The following is a 23239-nucleotide window of genomic DNA, read 5'->3' on the forward strand; positions in this document are numbered from 1 at the left end:
TTTGGATAGTAAAACTGCTGTATTACTAGCAATGTCTTAGTGCTATTAGCAAGGTTTAAAATTGCATGCACTATCCGCACCATAGGACTCAATCATCAGAGTAAGAGTCCATCTATAAAGCACACACAGATTGATTTTTATCCAGGGTTACAAAAGCATAGCAGCTTTCTTCTCAAACCAGTGCCACTCTTTTCCTCAGGTTGGGTGTAGTATTGCAGCTCATTTTTACTGAGGTGAATGGAGCTAAGCTGTAATACTACACACAAGCTGAAAACAGGTGTGGCACTTGTTTGTTTTTTTTAAGCTATGTTTTATAATCCTGTATAACCCCTTTAAAGACCAAACCAAGAATGGCTCTAAACTCCGAGGACAACCTAAGAAATAAGGTATAAAGCATGCCAGGTTTGTGCACAGACATCATAGTATGGGGTGGAGTTTGAAATTCCTGGCATCATCATTCATTATGATGCAGTGAGCTCAGAAATTAAAATTTTTGATCGGGTAAGGCTACGTTCACACTGCGTTTTTTTTCATCTGTTTTTTTTTTTGCAAAAAAAACGGATGCAACCCTGTTTTGATCTGTTTTTTTCTTTTTAATGGAAGTCTATGGAAAAACGGATGCACACAGTTATATCCGGTTTTTCCCCATCAGTTTCTTGCAAAAAAAAAAAAGATTGCAAAAACGTAGTGTGAACCTAGCTTAAGTTTTGATAGATTCCGTTGCTCGCACCCGGCGTGCATATCCACCCGTGCCATAGATACCATTCATTGGCCAGGCGGATTCCGCCTTCCACCGAAAGAACCAAGTCAATTCTTTTGGCAGACAAAGGAATCCGCCTGGCCAATGGATGGTGTCTATGGTACGGGCAGATATACACGCCGCCGTGAGTGGGTACAAGCGACGGAATCCGCCGGGAACTTATCCGCACGGATTTCATAGTGTGAACCCACCCTAAGGTGTTGAGACCCTGACCGATCATGAGAACAAGCAGTACGCTCCCAGCTGTGTCAGTAAAAACAAGACTGCCTCAGACTTACATTAGGAGTCAGACTCTTCACGCAACACAGAGCCGAAGGAGGACTGGGCTTAGCGCAGACTTCTTCAGTCTCTGATTGGTCAGGTCTGAGCATTCAACTTTTGACAAGTGTCACTGACAAAGTTTTTTTTTTTTTTTAAACAGTGACACTAATGGTGATTTATCTGACAGATTTTGGAAGTCAAAGCCAGGAATGGATTAGAAAATAGCATAGATCCCAGTCTTTCCTTTATGACCTGATCCCGGATTATAGTCTGTTCCTGGCTTTGGCTTCAAAGATCTGTCAGATAAATCTGTCTGTGTAAACGCACCGTCTTTGTGCTACTATTCAGATACTGCTGTATCAGTAGCACAAAGATTTAACCCTTTCGGAGCTGTCTGCACCCTAATGAACGATGATGCCAGGAGTTCTGAAGTCCGGTCCGTAGCATATCGTCCGTATATACAGTCCTTGCACAGAAAATGCTTAATTTCTGCTTAAAGGTGTTGTCCAGCGAAAATATTTTTCTTTCAAATCAAAGGATATCAGAAAGTTAGAGATTTGTAATTTACTTCTATTAAAAAAAAAAAAATCTCAAGTCTTCCCATACTTATTAGCTGCTGTATGTCATGCAGGAAGTATGACTTTATGTTCAGTCTGACACAGGGCTTTCTGCTGACATCTCTGGCAGAGACAGGAACTCAGTCTCGGTTTTATATTAATTTAGGAGAGTTTTTTTTCTGGTGATTCATAGAAAACCAAGACAGAGTTCCTATATCGGCCAGAGATGTCAGCAGAGAGCACTGTGTCAGACGACTAAAAAAACATTTCATGCATGACATACAGTAGCTCATAAGTACTGGAAGACTTCAGATTTTTTCAATAGAAGTAAATAGAACAAATCTATATAACTTTCTGATATCAGTTGATTTGAAAGAAAAAGATTTTCGCTGGACAACCCCTTTAAATGACTTAATAGGATTTTCAGAAAACACAAGATCCGGTTGTGCCGCGGTTTGCAGTTGCAACAGTACGCATCGAAAGAACTTGACTGGGACATAACCGGACTGTGTTGTAGTTTTGCAACAGCTGGAGGGCCAAAGGTTCCCCATCCCTGCTGTATAGGCATACATTGCCCTACTCTGAAGGAAGAGGGATGATGCAACTGTCTATATATGATAGAGAGTACTCCCCTCCTCCTAAGTGCATGGCAGGGTGGCTATACTGCTGACAGTCACTTGACACTTCAATGCAATGTGTCATGTGCGTGCCAGCTGTACCAACACTCAGTCATGTGTATTCTGTGCAGCTGTATGGTACAAAATGTCTGCTCACCACATAGCCAATATAGTGGCTACTTGCTTGCAATGGTCATGTGTGGGACAAAAGTAAACTTTCATGACCTGGGATGTTCCCTCCCAAATAGATTTATTCTTAACACAAGTCTAAGCGATAAAATTCCCCAAAGAGCATGTTCCTTAAAAGGGGTTTTCCAGGATTAGTAAAAACAGCGCCACCCCATGGCCTCAGGTTGTGTGTGGTATTACAATTCAGCACCATTCCATTTAAAGCGAATGTACCATCAGGTACATTCACTTTAACATGACCCATGGATAGATTAGCACCGGTGTCACGGTCCATATTTTGAACCGCAGCCATGTTCCCTTGTAGGGCGCCGTTCTATCCACGGGTACCGGGCAGGGGCTGAAGCACTGGAGGCGGGCCTGGCCGCCCCTGTCTCTCAATGACACGGCTCCGTTAGAATCAATGGAGCTGCATCATAGAGGGGCGGGGGGGGGATTACTCCCACAGGCCAGCCCGCCTCCAGTGCTTCAACCCTGGCACCCGTGAATAGAACGGCGCCCTACACGGGAATCGGGCCGCGGTTCAAAAAAAAAATAATAAATAAATAAATGGACCGCGACACAGGCTTCTCTGCATCGGCGCCAATCTATCCATGGGTCATGTTAAAGCGAATGTACATTCGCTTTAATGGAGTAGAGCTGCAAAACCCACACAAACTGAGAACAGTAGTGGTTTCTCAAGGAAAGCGACCATGTTCAGTTCACACAGAGCAAAAAAAAAGTCAGAATTCCGTCGCGGAGAATGCCGCCTGCTTTAGTGTGACACCGTTTCTCTATGGGAGGGTTCGCACGCCTTAGCTACCGTCGCTCTCCACTCAGAGAACCGACATGTCAATTCTTTGAGCGGAGAGCCGTCGCTTTTGCTCCGTGTGAACTGGCCCTAAAACCCATGTAATATCCATTAAAAAAAACACACCAAAAACTGGAGAGAATGTTGGGATTCTGGACACGAAAAACGTCAATTTTTTATGCATTTTATTTTTAATAACTTGCTGAGACTGGAATGAGAGATAAATAGAAGGCACAACAATTTTGCTCTTTTTGAAATTTTTGTTTTTTACAAATACAAACTAAAAACCATGAGGAGGGGGAAAAAAAAAAAAAAGATCCCTATCAAAAAAATTCACAAATTCAAAATGTGTTTTAAAGTCAAGTAGCTAGACATTTAAAACCCATCCCAAAATCCAAAATTTGAGTGGTAAAACAGTAGTTTCCATGTTTTTTTTTTTTTGCTTGATTGTTTGTATTCCCCATTTCCTTGATGGCGCCGTATATAAAAAAAATGTTAGTATAGAAATTCCAATGAACACCCTTTATTCTTTATGAAGTAAAACAGCATGGATGGAGATTGTAAGCAGCTGCTCTAAGCCACTCGCGTCTTCATCACTACTCACAGCTTCAAAGGATATATATATATACTACTCTCAACACCTGAATACTGTGCCAAGGGCTAGCCTTTTCTACAAAGGGCATTGAGTAAAGTGTCAAATTTTGCATCATTCAGAAACTCAGATGCTATAACCAGCGTTCGCCGTTACACCAGTGGATTTGCCTAAAATCAGGTAATGTTCCATTGTATCTGACTCCTGAAAACAGGATTATTCATAATATTCTCTTTAATCCTTTTATCCCCTAAAAAGAAAAAAAAAATTGTCCAACAAATGCTGGATTCTGGGAAGTGGATCAAGAAGAGGGAGGGGAAGAAAAAAAAAAAAAAATTTGTAAAATTGCAACACATTTGGGATGGGACAGGTGAAGTGTAGCAGTCCGTCATGTTGGGACAATATGCCAAGACATCCAAGACCCAAGTTTCAGAAGGCTGCAGGACAGGAGAGGGCTGTACCCAATCTGATGTTAGAAGCCACTCAAAGAAAAACAAAAAAAAAAATCAATCACTGGCGTGGACCTTGAACACCCCTTCCAGCCCCAAAACCAGGCTTCTGTGACATTGCACCACGTGGTGGTCCTCTCAGACCACCTCCAAGACCTCCACGTGGTCCTCCAGGGCCACGGGGCCTCTCTCCACGACGGTCGCCCTCTCTAGCTGCACGGGTTTTCTTCTCTTCCACGTTTAGGCGGACATCTCCACGGAACATGATTGGCTGTGTGAGGAGTAAAAAGACCACATTAGATCTCTGGAGCACAACGGAGAACAGATTTTATAAGGTGGTGTTTAAAGGGGTTACCCAAAACTAGAAAAGCATAGCTGCTTTCTTCCAGAAACAGATCCAACCTTGTCTTTAGTTTTTGTGTGGTATTGCAGCTGCATTGAAGTGAATAAACCGCGAATGTACACACACACACACACACACACACACACACACACACACACACACACGCTGTGGGACAGGTGTGGCACCGATTCTGGACAAAAGCAGCAATGTTTTTCTAATCTTGAACACTTAAAAGGGGTTATCCCGGGCTACAAAAACATGGCCACTTTCCCCCCTCTCGTCTCCAGATTGGGTCGGGTTTCAAACTAAGTTCCATTCAAGTAAAACGAGCTTAATTACAAACCACACCTGAACTTAAGACGAGAGGGGGAAAAGTAGCCATGTTTTTGCAGTGCTGGATAACCCCTTTAAGGGTGCGTTCACAGGTACAGGATCTGCAGCAGATTTGATTTGCAACTTCAAACATGCGCCATCAAATGTGCTGCAGGTCCTGTACGTGTGAACGCATCCTAAGGCCGGGTTCACACAGCGTTTTGCAAAACAGAATGGAAAAATGGATGCAATTTTGTACATCAGTTTTTGCATTGACTTCCATTATATAAAATGGGTTTATTTTTGGGTGTGTTTAAAAAAAAAAAAAAAAAAAAAAATGCATTTAGATCCTTTTTTTTTTATAATGGAAGTTAATAGAAAAACTAAAAATGGATGCACAAAACTGAAAAAAAAAAAACTGACTGATTGCAAAAACGCAGTGTAAACCCAGCTTAAGACGTTAGGTTGGGTTCCTTATGTTTATTTAATACAGATAAGAGAAAGCAGCCAACGCTTCTTCCACAGCAGACACAGGGCGCCCTCACACAAGATTTATGACCGTTCCTACCAAAGTTAACCAGATCAGACAGTATTTATCCAGTATGAATGAGCTGAACACTATACAGCAAAGAATACTAGGCACTTACTCTGCTGCCAAGGATCTTCTGCACTGGTTCTGCATCATCAAACACCACAAAGCCGAAGTTGGGAAGCTTTCCGCCGCTGTTTATACGGAGCTCAACAACATTGCCGTAAGCTGTAAAACAAAGTGTACGATGGTTACATCCCTGCCAGCAGACAACGCCACCACCTTTATATAATATTGTGTGTAATACGTCACAGACTTACTCTGGAAGAACTCCTTGAGCTCGTTCTTGTCTACATCGTGCGGTAGATTGCCCACAAACAACTGATGGCTATCCGGGTACCTGTTGATGCGTCGGGTTTCTAATTCACCTTGTTCACCTTCTCTCACTAAGGTGGTAAATAGAGACAAATGTTACATAAATGTAAAAACAGCACACTCACACGCATAAGGCTAGAAGTCTGAATACTGGCTGAGAACCCAGCATAGCGATTAATACATTCCCAGAGACTGAAAGCAAAATAAGAAACATAAAATCCCTGTATTTTCTAATGTATCTCTATAATCCTAAGATCACACTATAGCAGCCTACAGCTAAGGCTAAAAGTGTACATAAACTTTTATAAATGTCAGAAGTTGTGATCAATGTGGGAACAGCTGCCAAAAGCTATGAAGGGACCGAAGCACTAACCTAAATGCTGTATGTCTTAGGGTCCCATATTACACAGGCCGACTGCAGCACAAACATTTTAGTAGACGAGCGCCAATCTGCTACTGGACCTATTAATCGGGTGGCAAGGGCTGCGTGGAGATCGTCAGCAATGTCCATGTAGCCCTTGCCCAAACACCTTCTCTCCTCTCCTGTGCTCCGCAGATTCCCGATCCCAGTGACAGCAGTGTTCGAGCAGCCTGTCAGCTGACAGGCCACGGCGGTCCCGACTTGAGCACAGGAAAGAAGACCAAGAGCGGAGAGAGGTCAGGTGTTTAGGAAATACACGTAGCGACGTGCGGCCGACACCTGACAATTTTAGGTCTAAACCATAAGCTGTGTTTACACAGATTTATCTGACAGATATTTGAAGCCAAATCCAGAAACAGACTAAAGCTAATCGCACAGAGTGTATACTGAGTGAAAGCCTCATGCGATTGCTTCATTATAGTGATCAGTGATGGTCTCAGCAGCTGCACAGCCACTGATCGCAACGGGTCAGAAGTTGTATGAAAGTTTAGGTACACTTTTAACTCATGCTACTCGCAAAGTTTCTTAAGAAAACTTCTCTCCCCTCCTTCACATGTCAACCTATCCGAACTAGAATCCACATTAACTTTCTTGTTGAATGGTTTATAGGCCAAGAAGTAAACGCACCAGGCCTTGGCCCTCCTCGAGGAGGAACTGTTGTAGTCCTCTGTTCTCTGACTCTTTGATCTCTCTGTGGTGGTCTCTGTGAGGTCTGGTTGTCAGATTTAACTTCAGGCCGGGGCTAAAAGGGAGGGGGAAAAAAAAAAAAAAAAAAAATGAAGTCAATGTTTCCAGCTTAGCAAAAAAAAAAAAAAAAAAACGTGTAAGTAGCCAAGTCAACTAAAATTCTGGTGAGACCCCCGTAGAACAGAAACAGACAACTAGTCTCCTGTATGGTTCTGATCAGGATATGAGAGGGTGGTGCGCAGAAGAGCTGTTAAAGGGGTTATCCAGCGCTACAAAAACATGGTCACTTTCTTCCAGAGACAGTCCCACTCTTGTCTCCAGCTTGGGTAAGGTTATGTTACACAGTTCCATTGAAGTGAATGGAGCTTAATTGCAAACCGCACCTGAACTAGAGACAATAGTATCTGGAAAAAAGTGGCCATGTTTTTGTAGCACTGGATAACCCCTTTAAGACCTTCTGCAGATGAAGTCCATCTAAAGCTGTAGGCCTTAATAGTTCTTACCTGTGATGGCTGAACTTTAACAACATGTGGTGGTATTCCTGACACTGGTACAGCCCCACTAGGTGGAAGATTTTTGCTGGTTACGGATGCCCATGAGAATGTCTTAATAGAAAAATTGAATTTCCATTAGACTTGCCATTGGATAACACACCACCAGGTCATCTAATATTCCTTTTAAGTCTACTTACCCGGGAGTCTTCTTGTACTGCGGGTGCGGGATCAGCAGGGAGAGGAGACGGGCTCTTCTCCACCACCTCTTCCTCTTCTGGAGCAGGCTCTTCAGGCACAGGTTCACATTTTTCTTCGGTCACCTCAGGTTCGGGATCTTGCTCTGGTTCAGGTTCTGGTTCGGGTTCTGCCTCTACTATCTGCTCTTCCAGTGGTTCATCCAAGTCATGATTACTAAAGTAAGAAAAAGTTTACAGGAGTTAGCATCCCCTTGTGGGGAGCATGTGTGTCCTCTAGCACTCAGCTTGTTAGGTGGACGTGCACATTGTTATACACAATGACCACCAGCTGGCGCCATACTCTACAAATATTTCACAGTACATAAAATAGCAAACAGCGTACAATGCCAAACATGAAATTTAATATATCCAGCTAAAATATAGAAAAGAAATGCTACTCACTTGCCAGTTTGATCGTAGTATGCGCCGTCATCTGTGGCAACTACTTCTGGAGTTTGTTGCCTTTCTTCAGGTTCATCTACTTCCTCATCGGATTCTTAATAAATAGGTGAAATAATGTGATATTTCTATTCATATACCTTACTATAATAATATCTGTCTGGTTTTGTATATCTGTTAGTCCCTTACAGGCCTAATTATATACAATATTGCAGTTTGTTAGTCTCCGGACAGGTGTGACCTCCTGAATGAAAGCCATGTTTTTCTAAGGGCGCTATTACACAGTGATAATCGGTCGAACCGGGCCGATTAGTGATCTGTGTAATGGAGATAACGATAATTGGCTGATTGTTGGTTTAGTTTTAGAACTAAAATCGTTGCGCAAAATTGGGCAGCATGGACATCGTTGGTGATGTCCATGCAGTCCTTGCCAAAACCTGATACCTATCTCTCCCCGCTCCTGGTCTTCTCTTCAGGGCTCCGCAGCTTCCTGGCCCCGGAAGCTGCATCGTCTGAAGGGCCTGTCACCTGACGGAGCACAGGAGAAGAGACCGGGAGCGAGGACAAATAAGGTATCAGGTGTTTGAGCAAGGTCTGCATGGACAACGCTAACAATGTCCATGCAGTCCTTGCTGCCTGACTATTGAGCCGTATTAGGGTCCATTTACACAGAAAGATTATCTGACAGATTATCTGCCAAAGATTTGAATCCAAAGCCAGACAATATAAACAGAGATTTCTCCTCTTTTGCAATCCATTCCTGGCTTTGGCTTCAAGTCTTTGGCAGATCTTTCTGTGTAAATAGACCCTAATAGGTCTAGTAAACGAGCACCGATCTAGCAGATCGGCGCTCGTTTACTTAAATCATCAGGCCATAGTTTGTGTAATAGGACCCTAACCCTATACAACCCCCTTAAGGATAGGAGCACACAATAGGGGAGGAGATGGTAGATGTATACATACCTTCAGGAGGTTCTGTGTCAGAGTCACCAAAAACTTCATCTTGGTAACGGAATATGTCATTGTGGACATAAAACTTATTTGCCACAGATCCCTAAAGTGTTAAATATTACACGTTAGAATTTACATCAACCTTATAGTATTGAACAAAGATCATTCATAGCACGTAAAATCCCCTTAAACACAGACTGTCCTGTAATCTCACTAGACGTACCTCCGGTGCCAACACAAAGGTCTGCATGAAGCGCCGCATGGGTTGCCTGTTGTTGGAAAGCTCACCCATCACTTGTACCACAACCCCATCGTTCAGCGTGGCATGGGCATCAACGTGCCGGATTTTTGTTCGGCAGTCCTTAAAATTTAAGGACATTACTTTCTTGTGGATGTCCTACAGGGGGAGGAAGGCAGTAGACTGTAGCTTACAGAGCAGCAGAAAATAAAAAAATAAAGTGCAATAATACACGGAGTAAAGACTTACCGTCTGCCCATATACAGCATCTGCAGGCTTCCCATTGCTGTCCAAACCACCATGAACATAGGAAGAACTTTTGCCGTAGAACCTAAGGATGGGGTATAAAAAAAAAAAAAAAAGTGAAGGTTTAGTCAAATACTAAAACTTAACATCTACCAGATCACTTATACAGAGTTACATCTGGGGTAAAAGCCCTACCTGTGCAGAAAGTCTGGTGCCTGGTTAAGCAGGGTGTAATACTGCCTCACAAACTCCCGCCCGACAAGCAGGGGACTTGGCTTCTCCATCACCATTTCTTTGGTCAACTGAAATCTAAAAAATAAAAAATTTACAAACATTAAATAAAATAAAAATTTATATATAATATATATATATATATATATATATATATATATATATATATATATATATATATATATATATATAATTTTTTTTTTTATATGAATTCAATATTATATTTTAGTAAATTATATATATCAGCTGCTGTATGTCCTGCAGGAAGTTGTTTTTTATTTTCAGTCTGCCACTGCTCTCTGCTGACATCTCTGGCCGAGACAGGAACTCTCGGTTTTCTATAAATCCCTATAAAAAAAAAACCTCTCCTGCTCTGGACAGTTCCTGTCTCGGCAAGAGATGTCAGCAGAGAGCAGTGGCAGACTGAAAATAAAACACCACTTCCTGCAGGACATACAGCAGCTAATAAGTATAGGAAGATTAGATTTTTTTAATAAAAGTAAATTACAAATCTATATGTCTTTCTGTTATCAGTTGCTGGACAACCCCTTTAAGCTGAGTCCTAAATGCACAATGGTCCATAGGTAGAGAGGAATGCAATGAAGGAATTCAAATGGAAATCCAAGTCTATGCACCTATAGACAAGCCATAAAGCAATGTTATTGTTACAGCACTATCCATTCTACTTGATGGTAAATAAAGGCTTTCTTCCACGACATCTAGATGACCTCCATCTACACGATCTTTGATCACCGCGACGCCAATAAATCCCAAATGCATCAGCGGCCAGCCGTGACCACAAGTCATGCAATAAAGCTCAACCCTCAATTTATTCAGAACTGTAGTCCGCTCAGACTCTGAATGCAAAGCAGCTCTTACATCCACAACATGGCAGTCAGCTCTCGGAAAAATTAATATATTAGGCGACACAAGCGGAGGATTCATTTCTCACTGAAGTCTATATGTCTGGGTTTTGGAAAGACTGGGCACGAACGCCAATCTGCTCTAAGGCTGCACCTGCTGCTATCAGAGCGGTCGCAATCTGTTCTGCCTCCGAAGAGCTGGCTCCTAACCTGACGTAGGTTAAGTAAGCAGTGGCCATTTCACTTAGGGTGCGTTCACACCTACAGGATCTGCAGCAGATTTGATGCTGTGTTCAGTTATTTAAATGAAATCTGCTGCAGATCCTGTAGGTGTGAACGCACCATTAAAGGGGTTGTCCAGCGAAAGTCTTTTTAAATCAACTGTTGTCAGAAATTTATATAGATTTGTAATTTACTTCTATTAAAAAATCTCAAGTCTTCCAGTACTTATCAGCTGCTGTGTCATGCAGGAAGTGTCTTCTTATTTTCAGTCTGACACTGCTCTCTGCTGACATCTCTGGCCGAGACAGGAACTCCGCCTCGGTTTTCTATGAATCCCCATAGAAAACCTCTCCTGCTCTGCACAGTTCCTGTCTTGGCCAGAGATGTCAGCAGAGAGCAGTGTGTTAGACTGAAAATAAAACATTTCCTGCAGGACATACAGCAGCTGATAAGTATGGGAAGACTTGAGATTTTTTAATAGAAGTGAATTACAAATCTATATAACTTTCTGACACCAGTTGATTTGAAAGAAGATGATTTTTGCTGGATAACCCCTTTGATATGCTCACACCTTACACACCTAGCCACCACAAAGGGCAGCTGCTAAGCAACATTTCAAATGTAAGTACATGGGAGACGATGCTAGAGAAGACAAATAGCCCAACACTACAGGGGACAGGGTATAATAAACCAGAATGACTTATCATGCTAAACTGGATCCGGCCAGAAACCGATCCCTAAAGCCCTGGGAACGTTCATGAGAAAGAGAGAACAAAGAGGCCTGTTTGCATTTACATGGGCCAGGTAGGCATATGGTCAGTGTAATGCAAATGTTATCACGCCCACAATGGGACATTACAATACACTGGTGGGGGAAGGGTAAAACCCGCTCCGTATTATCATCACTATAGGGATCTAGTAGTAGCCGACCAGTAAGGGAACAGCCAATGATCATGAGGTCAATTGGCCCCAAGCACAATTCCAATTATTCTCTATATGATCAGAAGCCCCATAGAGAATAAATGGAAGGGGAACAATTGATCTCTGCTCTCATGATGGGAGTCACAATCCACCAGAATCCCCCTTTAAACAGATGCAAGTAACAAGTTATTGCCTAGAGTAGATACTGCTTCACCATGGAAACTATAGAACTGTTGTATATAGGCAAGTACCACCTATATACATCAGCCCTATAGTTTCAATGGAGAAGCAGTATGCCAACTCAACCAATGCTCCATTTATTGCGGGCACAGGACGACCATTCTAATGACTGGTCAGGGTCCAAGTAGTTAAAGGAGTTATCCAGCGCTACAAAAACATGGCCACTTTCTTCCAGAGACAGCAGCACTCTTGTCTCCAGCTTGGGCTAGGTTTTTCTGCTCAGTTCTATTGAAGTGAATGGAGCTTAATTGCAAACCGCACCTGAACTGGAGACAAGAGTGGTGCTGTCTCTGAAAGAAAGTGGCCATGTTTTTGTAGCACTGGATAACCCCTTTAACCACACCAACGATGCCCTATTCATTGGAAACGCAAAAACTTGTTACTACTGATCTTCAACGATCCTTAAAGGGGGTTATCCAGCGCTACAAAAACATGGCCACTTTCCCCCTACTGTTGTCTCCAGATTGGGTGGGGTTTTGAAACTCAGTTCCATTGAAGTAAATGGAGCTTAATTGCAAACTGCACCTGAACTGGAGACAAGAGAGGGGGAAAAGTGGCCATGTTTTTGTAGCGCTGGATAACCCCCTTTAAGAGTGAACTGGTGGACCCAAGCCCCCTATCCGATACATGGCTGCTCATTCATTTGGGGCTGGATGCAGCTTTCATAGTGGGTTTTTAAAGGGTGTTATACAGTGCTACAAAAACATGGCTCAGTTCCATTGCAAACCACACCAGAACTGGAGACAAGAGAGGGGAAAAGTGGCCATGTTTTTTGTAGCGGAAAACCCCTTTATAGAGACCTTGTGGCTCAGGGATGGTTGTAAAGCTACAATTCCCATCATGCCTATGGCAATTGTAGTTTTGTAACAGCTGGAGGACCAAAGGTTCCCCCATCTTTGCAGCGAAGAGCTTAGTTTCGGACCAAAACTCAACAGTCCATGTAGCCTAAATAGTGACTCTGGTGGCCGGACCAGTTCAGATCGGGAATCTGGGAAAGCCGAGTGAGCGTCCAGTAATGTCGGTCATAGAGGAGACTATGAAGTGAAAAGGTTATATAAGTTCTGAAAGTGCCCGGCCTATAGAGAATAATAATGTGCTGCTCCTGCTGTAGCCCGATTCTCGGTTGCAGCTATTTTCGGCACCTGGAAATAACTTGTGCTCACGTTACTAATAGCTTCTCCGCTATTCATGGCGAGCGAGCAGGAGAAATAGAAAGTGCACAGACCGGACGCTTTATTAATATGAAAGCCTCAAAAGTAAGAAGCCTAAATATATAATATGAGATGAGCTGGAGGAAGACGTGACCGTCTCTGCACCTACTCGAGTCCACACAGATCTGTGCTCCAGACAAAGCCGCAATCTTCTTACTGTTAATCTGTAACATCTATAACGTATATAGCGTCTGAATGAGGGGTTTCCAAGACAACGCCAAACAACGGCCGAGAAAACCAGGAAGAGTTAACATAGGGGACAAGTAGAAGGCCCTTACATCCAGTCTGACTGCTTAAGCGTTGTAAGTGTGCGGCAGGTCTGTGTGACTGCTCTGCATGGATAATACACAGGATGCCATAGCACTGAACGTGGGCATGAGCTGGGTGAGGAGGGTGCAACCAGCAGGGGTTTTTTGTGGCAAATTGCCATGGGCACCATTATACTGGATGAGGAACATGAGCACAGGTGAGGCTCAGCATGGCCTCGGAACCCCTTATGTACTTTATAGAGATAGTCAAGGGAGCAGTGGCCCCATTACCTAGTGAGCCGCCATCACCCTTGGAAATAGGGCTAGCCATCAGCTAACCAATGAGGCTGCTCTGACACTCCAACAAGTCATTGTCCGTGGCCACACATCTCCCTTGGGTTCCATGACTGATCAAGCCTGTAAACAAGCATGGGCTATCAAATAGGACTCTAAATAAGAAACACAGTACTCACCTGTCTTGATCTGCTGCCGTTCCAATGGGGTCCAGTCTACTGAGCACTACAAGGAAGTGGCCACCGAGCCAATCACAGGCTAAGGCAGATCATCGATGTGACCAGACATTGGATGAGTGGCCACTTCCTTCTGTCGGGACCACAAGTCAGGAAATGCTGAGCAAACTGACCATGCACCACGGGAACAGCAGCAGAGTAAAGTACAGGTTATTAGTTTATCCAACATGGTAGTCTGGGAAAAACACTTTAAATTCACTGAGCTGCAGATGTAGAATCATCGGGCAACTTCTGATTATGCCCGTCAGGTGTCGCAGCGTACAGCACTGAATGGTCACAGGCAGAACTATTATTCTAAAAGGATCAGTGCCCTGCCAAGTGTATAGCAAAATCCCTCGATATTTTAGGAACGTGGCTGCGGCTGGCACATAATAAATCACCTGCCATGAGCATTAGATATATACGATCTCTAATATAGCCTGATGCATTACAGTACACACATGCTGTTAAAAGGGTTAGGCAGGATTAGAAAAACAAGGCCACTTTCTTACAGAAACAGCGCCAATCTAGTCTTCAGTTTGCACATGGAACTGCAGATCAGCTCCATTAAAGTGACTGGACACATTGTAATACCACACGTGACCTGAGGACAAGAGTGCCGCTATTTCTAGAAGAAATCAAGTAATTTTTTAACCGTGGATAAACCTTATAATAGAGGCATCAGACCAGTCTGACTACAGCATTTATAGCTGACAAAGTATACAGACATTGGCCCAGATTTATCAATCTGTATAATCACAGACAAAAACAGACACATTTACATCTCGGATAACAACCAATCACAGCCCATTCTGAGAAACAAAAGCAGAGCTGTGATTGGTTGATATGAAAAAATATATAATATAATTATATATGTATATATATTGTGCACACGACTGATTTTACGTGGCGTTCATGGGGTTAAACCAAGATTATAACTGGACTTCTGTCCCACCATCATCCCAGACCACCACGTAAACATTTACAAACTCCTTTATACTAAAATGCTTTTACAGGAGCAGGGACACCTGTCAAAAAAACAGGAGTCCCTGTGCCTGTACATGCAGAACAGCCAGCCATTTGCTTGGCTACTCACATGCACTGGAATAGTGTTTTTAGTGGCCATTATGTGATCATATTGACAGAAGTCCCTGTAGACCCTCTGTGTGTGGTACCACAAAACATATGTACAGGAGCAGGTGCTCCTGTCAAAGGCAGCAGTCACTATACTCGCACAACGGCCCAGAGGCAGACAACGATAGACACTCATCACAAGTGAAGCGTCTGCTTGGTGCGGTCTGGCTGCTCGGACTCCCACCGATCCACAAGAACAAGAATCACTTGTGAATTAAACATTGGTGCGCATGCTCAGCTGCTGCTCCATTCACTTAGGATGTGTAGGGAACAAAGAACCCCCATTCTTGTGATCGGTAGGGGTGCCAGCAATCAGATACTTACCACCTCACCAAAAGACGGTTCTGTTTCTCAGCCCACTTCCTGTTAAAGAGTACCAGTCACCTCAGTTGCCGGAGGAAGAGCCCAACCCCTAGTCAAGCCCCATATACTTACCCCTTCCACGAAGTCCCGCCACCAAGAAATCACAATCGGAAGCCCTGTGTGCATTATGCCAATTACCAGAGATGAGTCTGACGTCCCTAGAAAATGACTGCTTCGGTCATTTTCTTCAGACGTCGCACTCATCTCTGGCAATTAGCATAACACGCGCGTAGAGCTTCCGACTTCTCGGTGGTGGCACAGGGTCCACGGGCAGGACTTCGTGGAAGGGGTAAGTATATGGGGCCTAACCAGAGGGTCGGGCGGGCTCTGCCCCAGCAGGCGGGGTGACAGGTCCTCTTTAAGGGGAATCTGTCACAAGGGGGACCGGGGCAAAAACCCACCTATCCCGCAATAAAGATTTTTATACTGTCAGTCCTGGTGACGCTCCACATGCCAGTCATGTTGCCGAAAAAACCTTGCTTCTCTTCTTGGCGTTCATTATGCTAATGAGCAGAGATGTGCATGACGACCATAAGAAATGCGTAATTTCCTACGGCTGTCATACTCATCTCTGCTCATTAGCCTAATGAACGCCAAGAAGAGAAGCAAGGTTTTTTCGGCAACACGACTGGCATGTGGAGCATCACAGGGACAGAGAGGGCAGGTATAAACATTATTATGGGGTAGGGTGGGTTCTCTTTATGGTCATCCCGCTGCAAGACAGTATGTAAAAGGCAGCCCCCTTAACCCCCCCACGGCCAGGTGCAAAGATTACCAGTACCGTGCTCCGGCGTCTGGCTCAGCCGATCAGTGCACTGCCCCCCGCACCCACCGATTGACTGAGCAAGCCAGAGCGCGAACCTGGTAGTCTTTGCACCTGGACGTATGGGGTTAAAGGGGTGCGGTGCTCCACATTTATTCACTAAATAACACACATTACAAAGTTATACAACTTTGTAATGTGTTACTTAAGTGAATGCCCCTCTTCCCAGTGTTCCCCCCAACCCCGGAAGTGTGGTGCATTATACTCACAACCACTGTTGACCCCGGCCGCCATCTTGGGTCTGTCAAGTCATCTTCAGGAGGCCCGCCGGACAGCTCCAGCCCTCCCTAATGCCAGCCTCCTGAAGATGACTTGTTCAAACCAAGATGGCGGCCGGGGTCGACGGTAATTCGGCGAGTATAATGCACCACACTTCCGGGTGTGTGTGTGTGTGTGGGGGAACACGGGGAAGGGGGCCATTCATTTAAATAACACACATTACAAAGTCGTATAACTTTGTAATATGTGTTATTTAGTGAATAAATGTGTAGCACCGCACTACCCCTTTTTACATACTCGCAGCAGGATAACAATTTGACTGCAAGTATGTAATATTGAAAGTGACAGTGAAGGGATCCGCACCATGAAATCCATTGCGGATCTGTATACCCTAAATAGTATTACTTCAAATTGTATATTCAACTAAAAACACACTCTAAAAGCAGTACTTCCACCTGGGATAGCTGCTCCATTCATTCTCTATGAAGCCGAAAATAGCTTATCTCTCTTCAGTGGCTCCATAGAAAATGATAAGGGCTCAGGCAGGGATGCCAACAACCAGCTTTATCCTGCAGGGGCTTTGGGGCACCATTTGAGATTGTGGAGTCCCAGCAGACACCCCCCCCCCCATTTTCTCTTAGTTATGCCCTATACTCAGGATAAGGCATAACTACTCCAAGTAATGTAATAAAAACATTATCCTGAGTGAACGTTACTAAGTTTCACGCCGCGTAGACACATTCAACGAGAAGTCGCTCATTTGGTGTCAATGTCAATCATATTTTTTTTTTATGAGGGAGAAAGAAATTTCAGCCTCCAAATTGTGTAGGGAGATTAGCTGGCCTCAAAATATACGCTTATTGCGTGTTTGTGACCGTCTATATGGTCATTTTGACAAATTATGTGCACAAAGATTAATAGTCTCATGTAAAAGTAGCAGAGACTTCGGACTCCATGTGTGAACAGGAAGCTAAGGTCATTGTCTGGTCCGGTGTTCCCCAATCGGTGGCAAAACTACAACTCCCAGCATGCCCTGGAGACTCTCAGGTATGGTAATAACACAATGGAGAGATCCTCAATGGGAGACAATTGTATCCAACGTTCTATACTGTAACATGAAGTAATGGCTACAATGTATCGAATTGGTTCCACAATAGACCGTTGGACCGTACCAAATAGAGTCAAAAAATAGGGGGGCTCGCTCAGGAAGATACCATTGCTACACCCAGCGTGAGGCGGTATGATCTGACCACAGCCGCACATGCCCGGCTATACAGGGAAGCGGCCATTGCTCCGCGGCTCATGGCGCCGGAGATAATGGCGTAGGCCGCGAGCACCCGGCGCGGCGCTCAAGGAGAAAGAAGATGCGGCCCCGTCGAGGCGACGGCAAGAAGAAGCCGCGGTTTACGTTAAGTTAATTTAACAGCGATAGTGTGAACTCTCACCTGCTGAAGGTCCGGCTTGGGGCGGGCTCTGCGCTCCGGAGCAGCCTTGGTTTACCTCACACAGCGTCGGCACAAGCAACGGCGTGCTCAGCTGCCGGCTACATATAGTGAGTATACAACCTAACCCACTGGTCACCTCTAGCCAATCGCTGAGGACGATTCTAAAGCTCCAAACGCCTATTGGACCTCACACTTCTGGTGGGCGGGTCAAAGACATGACTGACTCCCTAACTAGCTAATAGGATTCCAAAATGATTTCCGTGAGCCGCAACAGTCTCCTGCAGGTGACCAATAGAAATCGACGATACATCGTGATAGGCGGGACTTGCAGCGAGGCCTATAACAAAGGAAAGAGCCCGGCGGTGGTTGGCGTTGTGTGTGTTTTTTCCCTTACGCTAAGCTAGTGTGGTTGTGGGGAAGTAGAGGCCCCTGTGAGATTGGGTGGGAAACCCTGCGCGATCATAAAGAGAGGCGGGGAAATAGAGCGGCGAACCAATGAGCGGGAGAATGAGGGATGATTGACAGGAGAGGAAAAAGGATTCTTAAAGATGCACTGTCCCATTCATGGCCATAAACCAGCGGGGGCCTCCTGTGTGTTACCTCCTACAGGAGGGGGAGGAAGGGGCTCACAGGGCAATATTTTATCACCATAAAGAAACGGACTCGGGTCATGAACTGAACCCTGCTGCTTCCTGTATGCCATGTATACTGTACAGAGGGGAAATACATGTGTGACGTAATAAGAGATAAAAGATTATAAATTGTGTGTACGTCAAGTGTAAACCACATTAGTTTTAAATATGGGGGTCCCTGTTACACACGGGGTACGGTACACTGGGGTCCCTGTTACACACGGGGTACGGTACACTGGGGTCCCTGTTACACACGGGGTACGGTACACTGGGGTCCCTGTTACACACGGGGTACGGTACACTGTACGGTACACTGGGGTCCCTGTTACACACGGGGTACGGTACACTGGGGTCCCTGTTACACACGGGGTACGGTACACTGGGGTCCCTGTTACACACGGGGTACGGTACACTGGGGTCCCTGTTACACACGGGGTACGGTACACTGGGGTCCCTGTTACACACGGGGTACGGTACACTGGGGTCCCTGTTACACACGGGGTACGGTACACTGGGGTCCCTGTTACACACGGGGTACGGTACACTGGGGTCCCTGTTACACACGGGGTACGGTACACTGGGGTCCCTGTTACACACGGGGTACGGTACACTGGGGTCCCTGTTACACACGGGGTACGGTACACTGGGGTCCCTGTTACACACGGGGTACGGTACACTGGGGTCCCTGTTACACACGGGGTACGGTACACTGGGGTCCCTGTTACACACGGGGTACGGTACACTGGGGTCCCTGTTACACACGGGGTACGGTACACTGGGGTCTCTGTTACGCACGGTGTACAGAACATGGCAGTCCCTGTTACGCACGGGGTACGGTACACGGGGGTCCCTGTTACACACGGGGTACGGTACACTGGGGTCTCTGTTACACACGGGGTACGGTACACTGGGGTCTCTGTTACGCATGGGGTACGGTACATGGCGGTCCCTGTTACGCACGGGGTACAGTACACGGGGGTCCCTGTTACGCACGGGGTACAGTACACAGGGGTCCCTGTTACGCAGGGGGTAAGGAGGACAGGGGCCCTGTTACACATGGAGTATGATAGACAGGGGTTCTTGTTACGCACAGGCTACGGTACATGGGGGTCCCTGTTATACACGGGGTCAAACACAGAAAGTTCAGGTTCAGAGAGCGTTGCCGAGCCCGAACATTTTGCCAGGTCCGCTCCACACTAATGAGAGAGATGGTGACAGAAGCCCTTAGCGCTTTTCCCGACTTCACTGGGAGGTCTGAGCGCTCACGCCACAACCAATCCACCTACTGACATGTTTCCATGACACCTCAAAAGTTTTTTGAAACTTTAAATCCCTCCCGTGTCAATATTTGTTGCCGATTTTCATTGCATATCTCAACCCTGTCAATGTAGCAGGGATAAAATCCACAATAAATACACAGCAAAATGGGCTATGGGCGTATGGCTGCCAGGCATGATGGGAGTTGTAGTTTTGCAACAGCTGGAGGGCCGAATGTTCCCCATCCCTGCCGTATAAGAATGGGCTATAGGTGTATGGCTTCTATTCTGTTGTCTGTCTGTATAAGTATAGGCCCCAGCTCAGAGACCCTCACCCAGCTAAACTTTTTACATGTCTATGTCATTTGTCAAATGTTTTTTTCTGTAAATGAGATATCCTGCAGTAATATATATATATATATATATATATATATATGCAAACATTGTCCGCATAGGATCCCATGCTGTACTGTATACATTATCCTGTATCCTATATATAACATGATGTGATCACAGCCTCAGCGCCCTCCACCCAGCGTCACCACTTTAGGGTATATTCACACAGCAGAAGAATAGAAATATCAGATCCACAATAAAAAACTGTACTCACATATATTCCTATGAATAATGCACCATGTGAACATACCCATAGAGACATTTACTACCTGTGCCTGCTTCTCTTATGCTCCACCTTCTGGAAACTTTAACAATTTTTTTTTTATCTTCATAATAAAAAGAGCAGCAGAGCCTCACCCACCATAATGGAATTGTACAGTGTGGTGCTGACATAAGGCGGCTCCATGTATTACCATATACTGTTATGTAATGTAACCATCTTGTATACTTTTCCTTACAGTTCTATGAAATTTTACAGTGAAGAGAAACATTCTTGGTTAGACCTGTCCCTACCCAATCCTATTCACAAGGGCTGAGGATTTGTTACAATGTATCAGTATAGGTAAGTACTGAGAGTGTTCTGCTGCTGCGTTGGGCTCATAAAACAAACTATAGAAGGCCATATATTTTCTTGTGTTCTCTATGGGGAGGAGTATGGTGGATCCAGACTACTCAGGGGTTGTATCTTTCCTGATCCTTACATATACATGCATGACCAGCTTGGCTAAGCATGCATGCAGGGCCGGCGTAAGCACCCGGCTTACCTGGGCAAGTGCCGGGGCCCACAGCATCCCTAGGGGCCCAGTCCTGCCAGGGCTGCTTTCTTTTATTCACTGAGACTGGGTGGAGGTAGGGAACATTCACCTCCCTGCCCGGCCAGCCAGCGTCTCCTTCATGCTGTAGATCAGCCTGATCTGCACTCCCTGCACCTTTCTGCCCTGGCTCAGACCTAATTAGAGGAGGCCAGAGCAGAAGAGCAGCTCAGCTCCTGAGCCAGGTGGTGGTGAGTGTATAAAGGGGGAGTTGGGCAGTGTTTTGTGGGGTTTTTAAGAGACCATGTGACTCTCCAATTGCTGCAAAACTCCAATCATGCACTGCTAGCAGGACATGATGGGAGTTGTAGTTTGATAACAACTGAAGAGTCACTTGTTGGGCAACAGTGACTTGTGGGACAGTTTATTAGTGCAGTGTTGTCTAACATGTGACTTTTCAGTTGCTCAAAAACTACAACTCCCACCATGCATTGCTGGCTGGGCATGATGGGAGTTGTTGTTTGGCAACAGCTGAAAAGCCACTGATTTATGGGGGCAGTGGCACAATTTATTAGGGGGCAGTGAGAGTTTGTGGGGAGAGGGGAGCAGTGGCACAGTTCATAAGGGCACAAAGAGAGGCCTTACTACAGATTGAAGCCCAAAGGGGCTCACCTACTGATGATGGTCAGAAAGGAGGCCTAACTACAGATATGCGCACTAAGAGGGGGGGGAACAGCTACAGATGGGGGGTAAAAAGAGGGGGCTCAACTACAGATGAGATCCCAACCACAGAATAAGGCATAAAGAAAGGAAATAACTTTAAAGGCACAAAGAGGGTCCCGTTATTGTTGGGAGCTTGTATAGAGGAAGGTGCTGATGTGCCTAAGATGTTTGTGTGGCTGAGAGGGGCATCTATAAGGGGGCTACACAGAGGGGGACCAAATGTTTTACTGTTGCCACGTGAGTGGTCAACAAAGGGGCCCGCTGAGGCTCTGTTGCCCAAGGGCCCACAAAACCCTAGAGCCGGCATGTATTCCCAGTGTGGAGAGCACCCAGGTGGGAACTTGACCCATCAGTCACTTATGAGTTTGTGTCAAAAATAGTAATACCCCTTAAAGTGACTGTACCACCAGGCCCAGGCTGAAGCACTGGAGGCAGGCCAACCCACCCCCAGTGGGAAGAAACCCCCGCCCCCCCATGACGTGACTCCATTAGAATCAATGGAACCCTATCATAGAGGGGCTAGGGTTTCCTCCCACTAAGGGTGGGTCAGCCCACCTCCAGTGCTTCAGCCTGGGCCTGGTGGTACAGTCACTTTATGGGTAACTTCACATATACAGGATCCACAGTGGATTTGACTAAATAACTGAACACCGCATCAAATCTGCAGATCCTGTACGCAGTGGCATAGCTACCACAGAGGCAGGGTAGGCAGTTGCTATGGGGCCCGTGCAGGAGGGGGGCCTGGGGGAGAAGGTAAGAGTATAGATAGATAGATAAATAGATAGATATGTGCAGTGCTTTGTGTTGTGCGTAGGGGAGAGGGGGGGTCCTTAAAATTGTTTGCTATGGGGCCCTGTGAATCCTAGCTACGCCCCTGCCTGTACGTGTGAACGCACCCTAAAGCATAGGTGATTAGTATACTGTTCTATACACAATTTATGTATACATTTGCATAGTGTTATACAAAAGACACATAACCTGAAACTCAATGCAAAGTGTGTATACAGTTCACAGTATGTATGCAGCCTCTGGGCCCCTCAGGGCCGGGGTGTGACAGCTACCTTTGAATTCTATATAACTTTGCCTCTTGTCTCATCCAATAACTGCGGTGTAACTTAAGGCTCTTTAGCCTTAATGCAAACTCTTTCACAGTGCCCTTCACCCACCATAATGCTAGTGCCTACTTATATAGAAGAAGAAGAGCCTTTGAGCCCCTTAGGTGCCGGGGCCCCCTGTACCCCCTATACTTACACCTCTGACCCCAAGTACCCCACGTTACACAGTTCTCAGCCTAATCATTGTCTATGAGGCCGTAAGTCACCGGCATATTCTACGACAGCCATGCCAAAAGTTAGGTGTGCCCCAAGTCCACAGGAAGAGGAGACATGTGAGAAGTCTGTCTGTCTGGGACTCCCCCAGCAGGAGTTTACAAGAAGCAGAGAAGGCAGCGGCAGGGTGGTACATACTTTGTGCTGGGTTCTCCCATGATGAGAACTGTGTTGTCCTCACTTTGACCATGCACGCCAGAAGATGGCAGCAGCATCATGTCCTATGTGTTGTTTCCCAGCGTAGGCCTGGAGAAAGAGAGACAGAGAGCTGCTCCTCCTC

General features: G+C 45.4%; 1 protein-coding gene across 2 annotated transcripts; it reads right to left on the bottom strand.

The window, feature by feature from the left end:
* Positions 1 to 3341: 3341 nt before the first annotated feature.
* G3BP1 (G3BP stress granule assembly factor 1) lies at positions 3342 to 23231 on the bottom strand. Of its 2 annotated transcripts, none has more exons than XM_069969101.1 (12): positions 23098 to 23231; positions 9639 to 9752; positions 9447 to 9528; positions 9183 to 9356; positions 8972 to 9062; positions 8012 to 8105; positions 7571 to 7784; positions 7383 to 7484; positions 6820 to 6934; positions 5717 to 5842; positions 5515 to 5624; positions 3342 to 4483 (listed from the first exon to the last, which is right to left on the bottom strand). In XM_069969101.1, the coding sequence occupies exons 1-12, from the start codon at positions 23175 to 23177 to the stop codon at positions 4274 to 4276; spliced, it is 1512 nt and encodes a 503-aa protein (XP_069825202.1). In that variant the 5' UTR covers positions 23178 to 23231; the 3' UTR covers positions 3342 to 4273. The 2 variants fall into 2 exon arrangements, with proteins under 2 accessions (XP_069825202.1, XP_069825203.1); XM_069969102.1 differs by lacking the exon at positions 23098 to 23231 and adding an exon at positions 17873 to 17979.
* Between the last annotated feature and the right edge of the window lie 8 nt (positions 23232 to 23239).

This window comes from Dendropsophus ebraccatus, chromosome 1 (assembly GCF_027789765.1).
Source record: "Dendropsophus ebraccatus isolate aDenEbr1 chromosome 1, aDenEbr1.pat, whole genome shotgun sequence".
In the NCBI taxonomy this organism is placed as follows: Eukaryota; Metazoa; Chordata; class Amphibia; order Anura; family Hylidae; genus Dendropsophus; species Dendropsophus ebraccatus.

Bases quoted from the DNA above. Each gene is read 5' to 3' on its own strand.
- G3BP1 (XM_069969101.1), bottom strand. From the start codon at position 23,177: ATGATGCTGCTGCCATCTTCTGGCGTGCATGGTCAAAGTGAGGACAAC. The intron at 7,485-7,570 runs GTAAGTAGACTT...TTTTCTATTAAG, and splicing joins CAGTACAAGAAGACTCCCGG to ACATTCTCATGGGCATCCGT. The intron at 4,484-5,514 runs GTAAGTGCCTAG...CTCCTCACACAG, and splicing joins AGAAGATCCTTGGCAGCAGA to CCAATCATGTTCCGTGGAGA.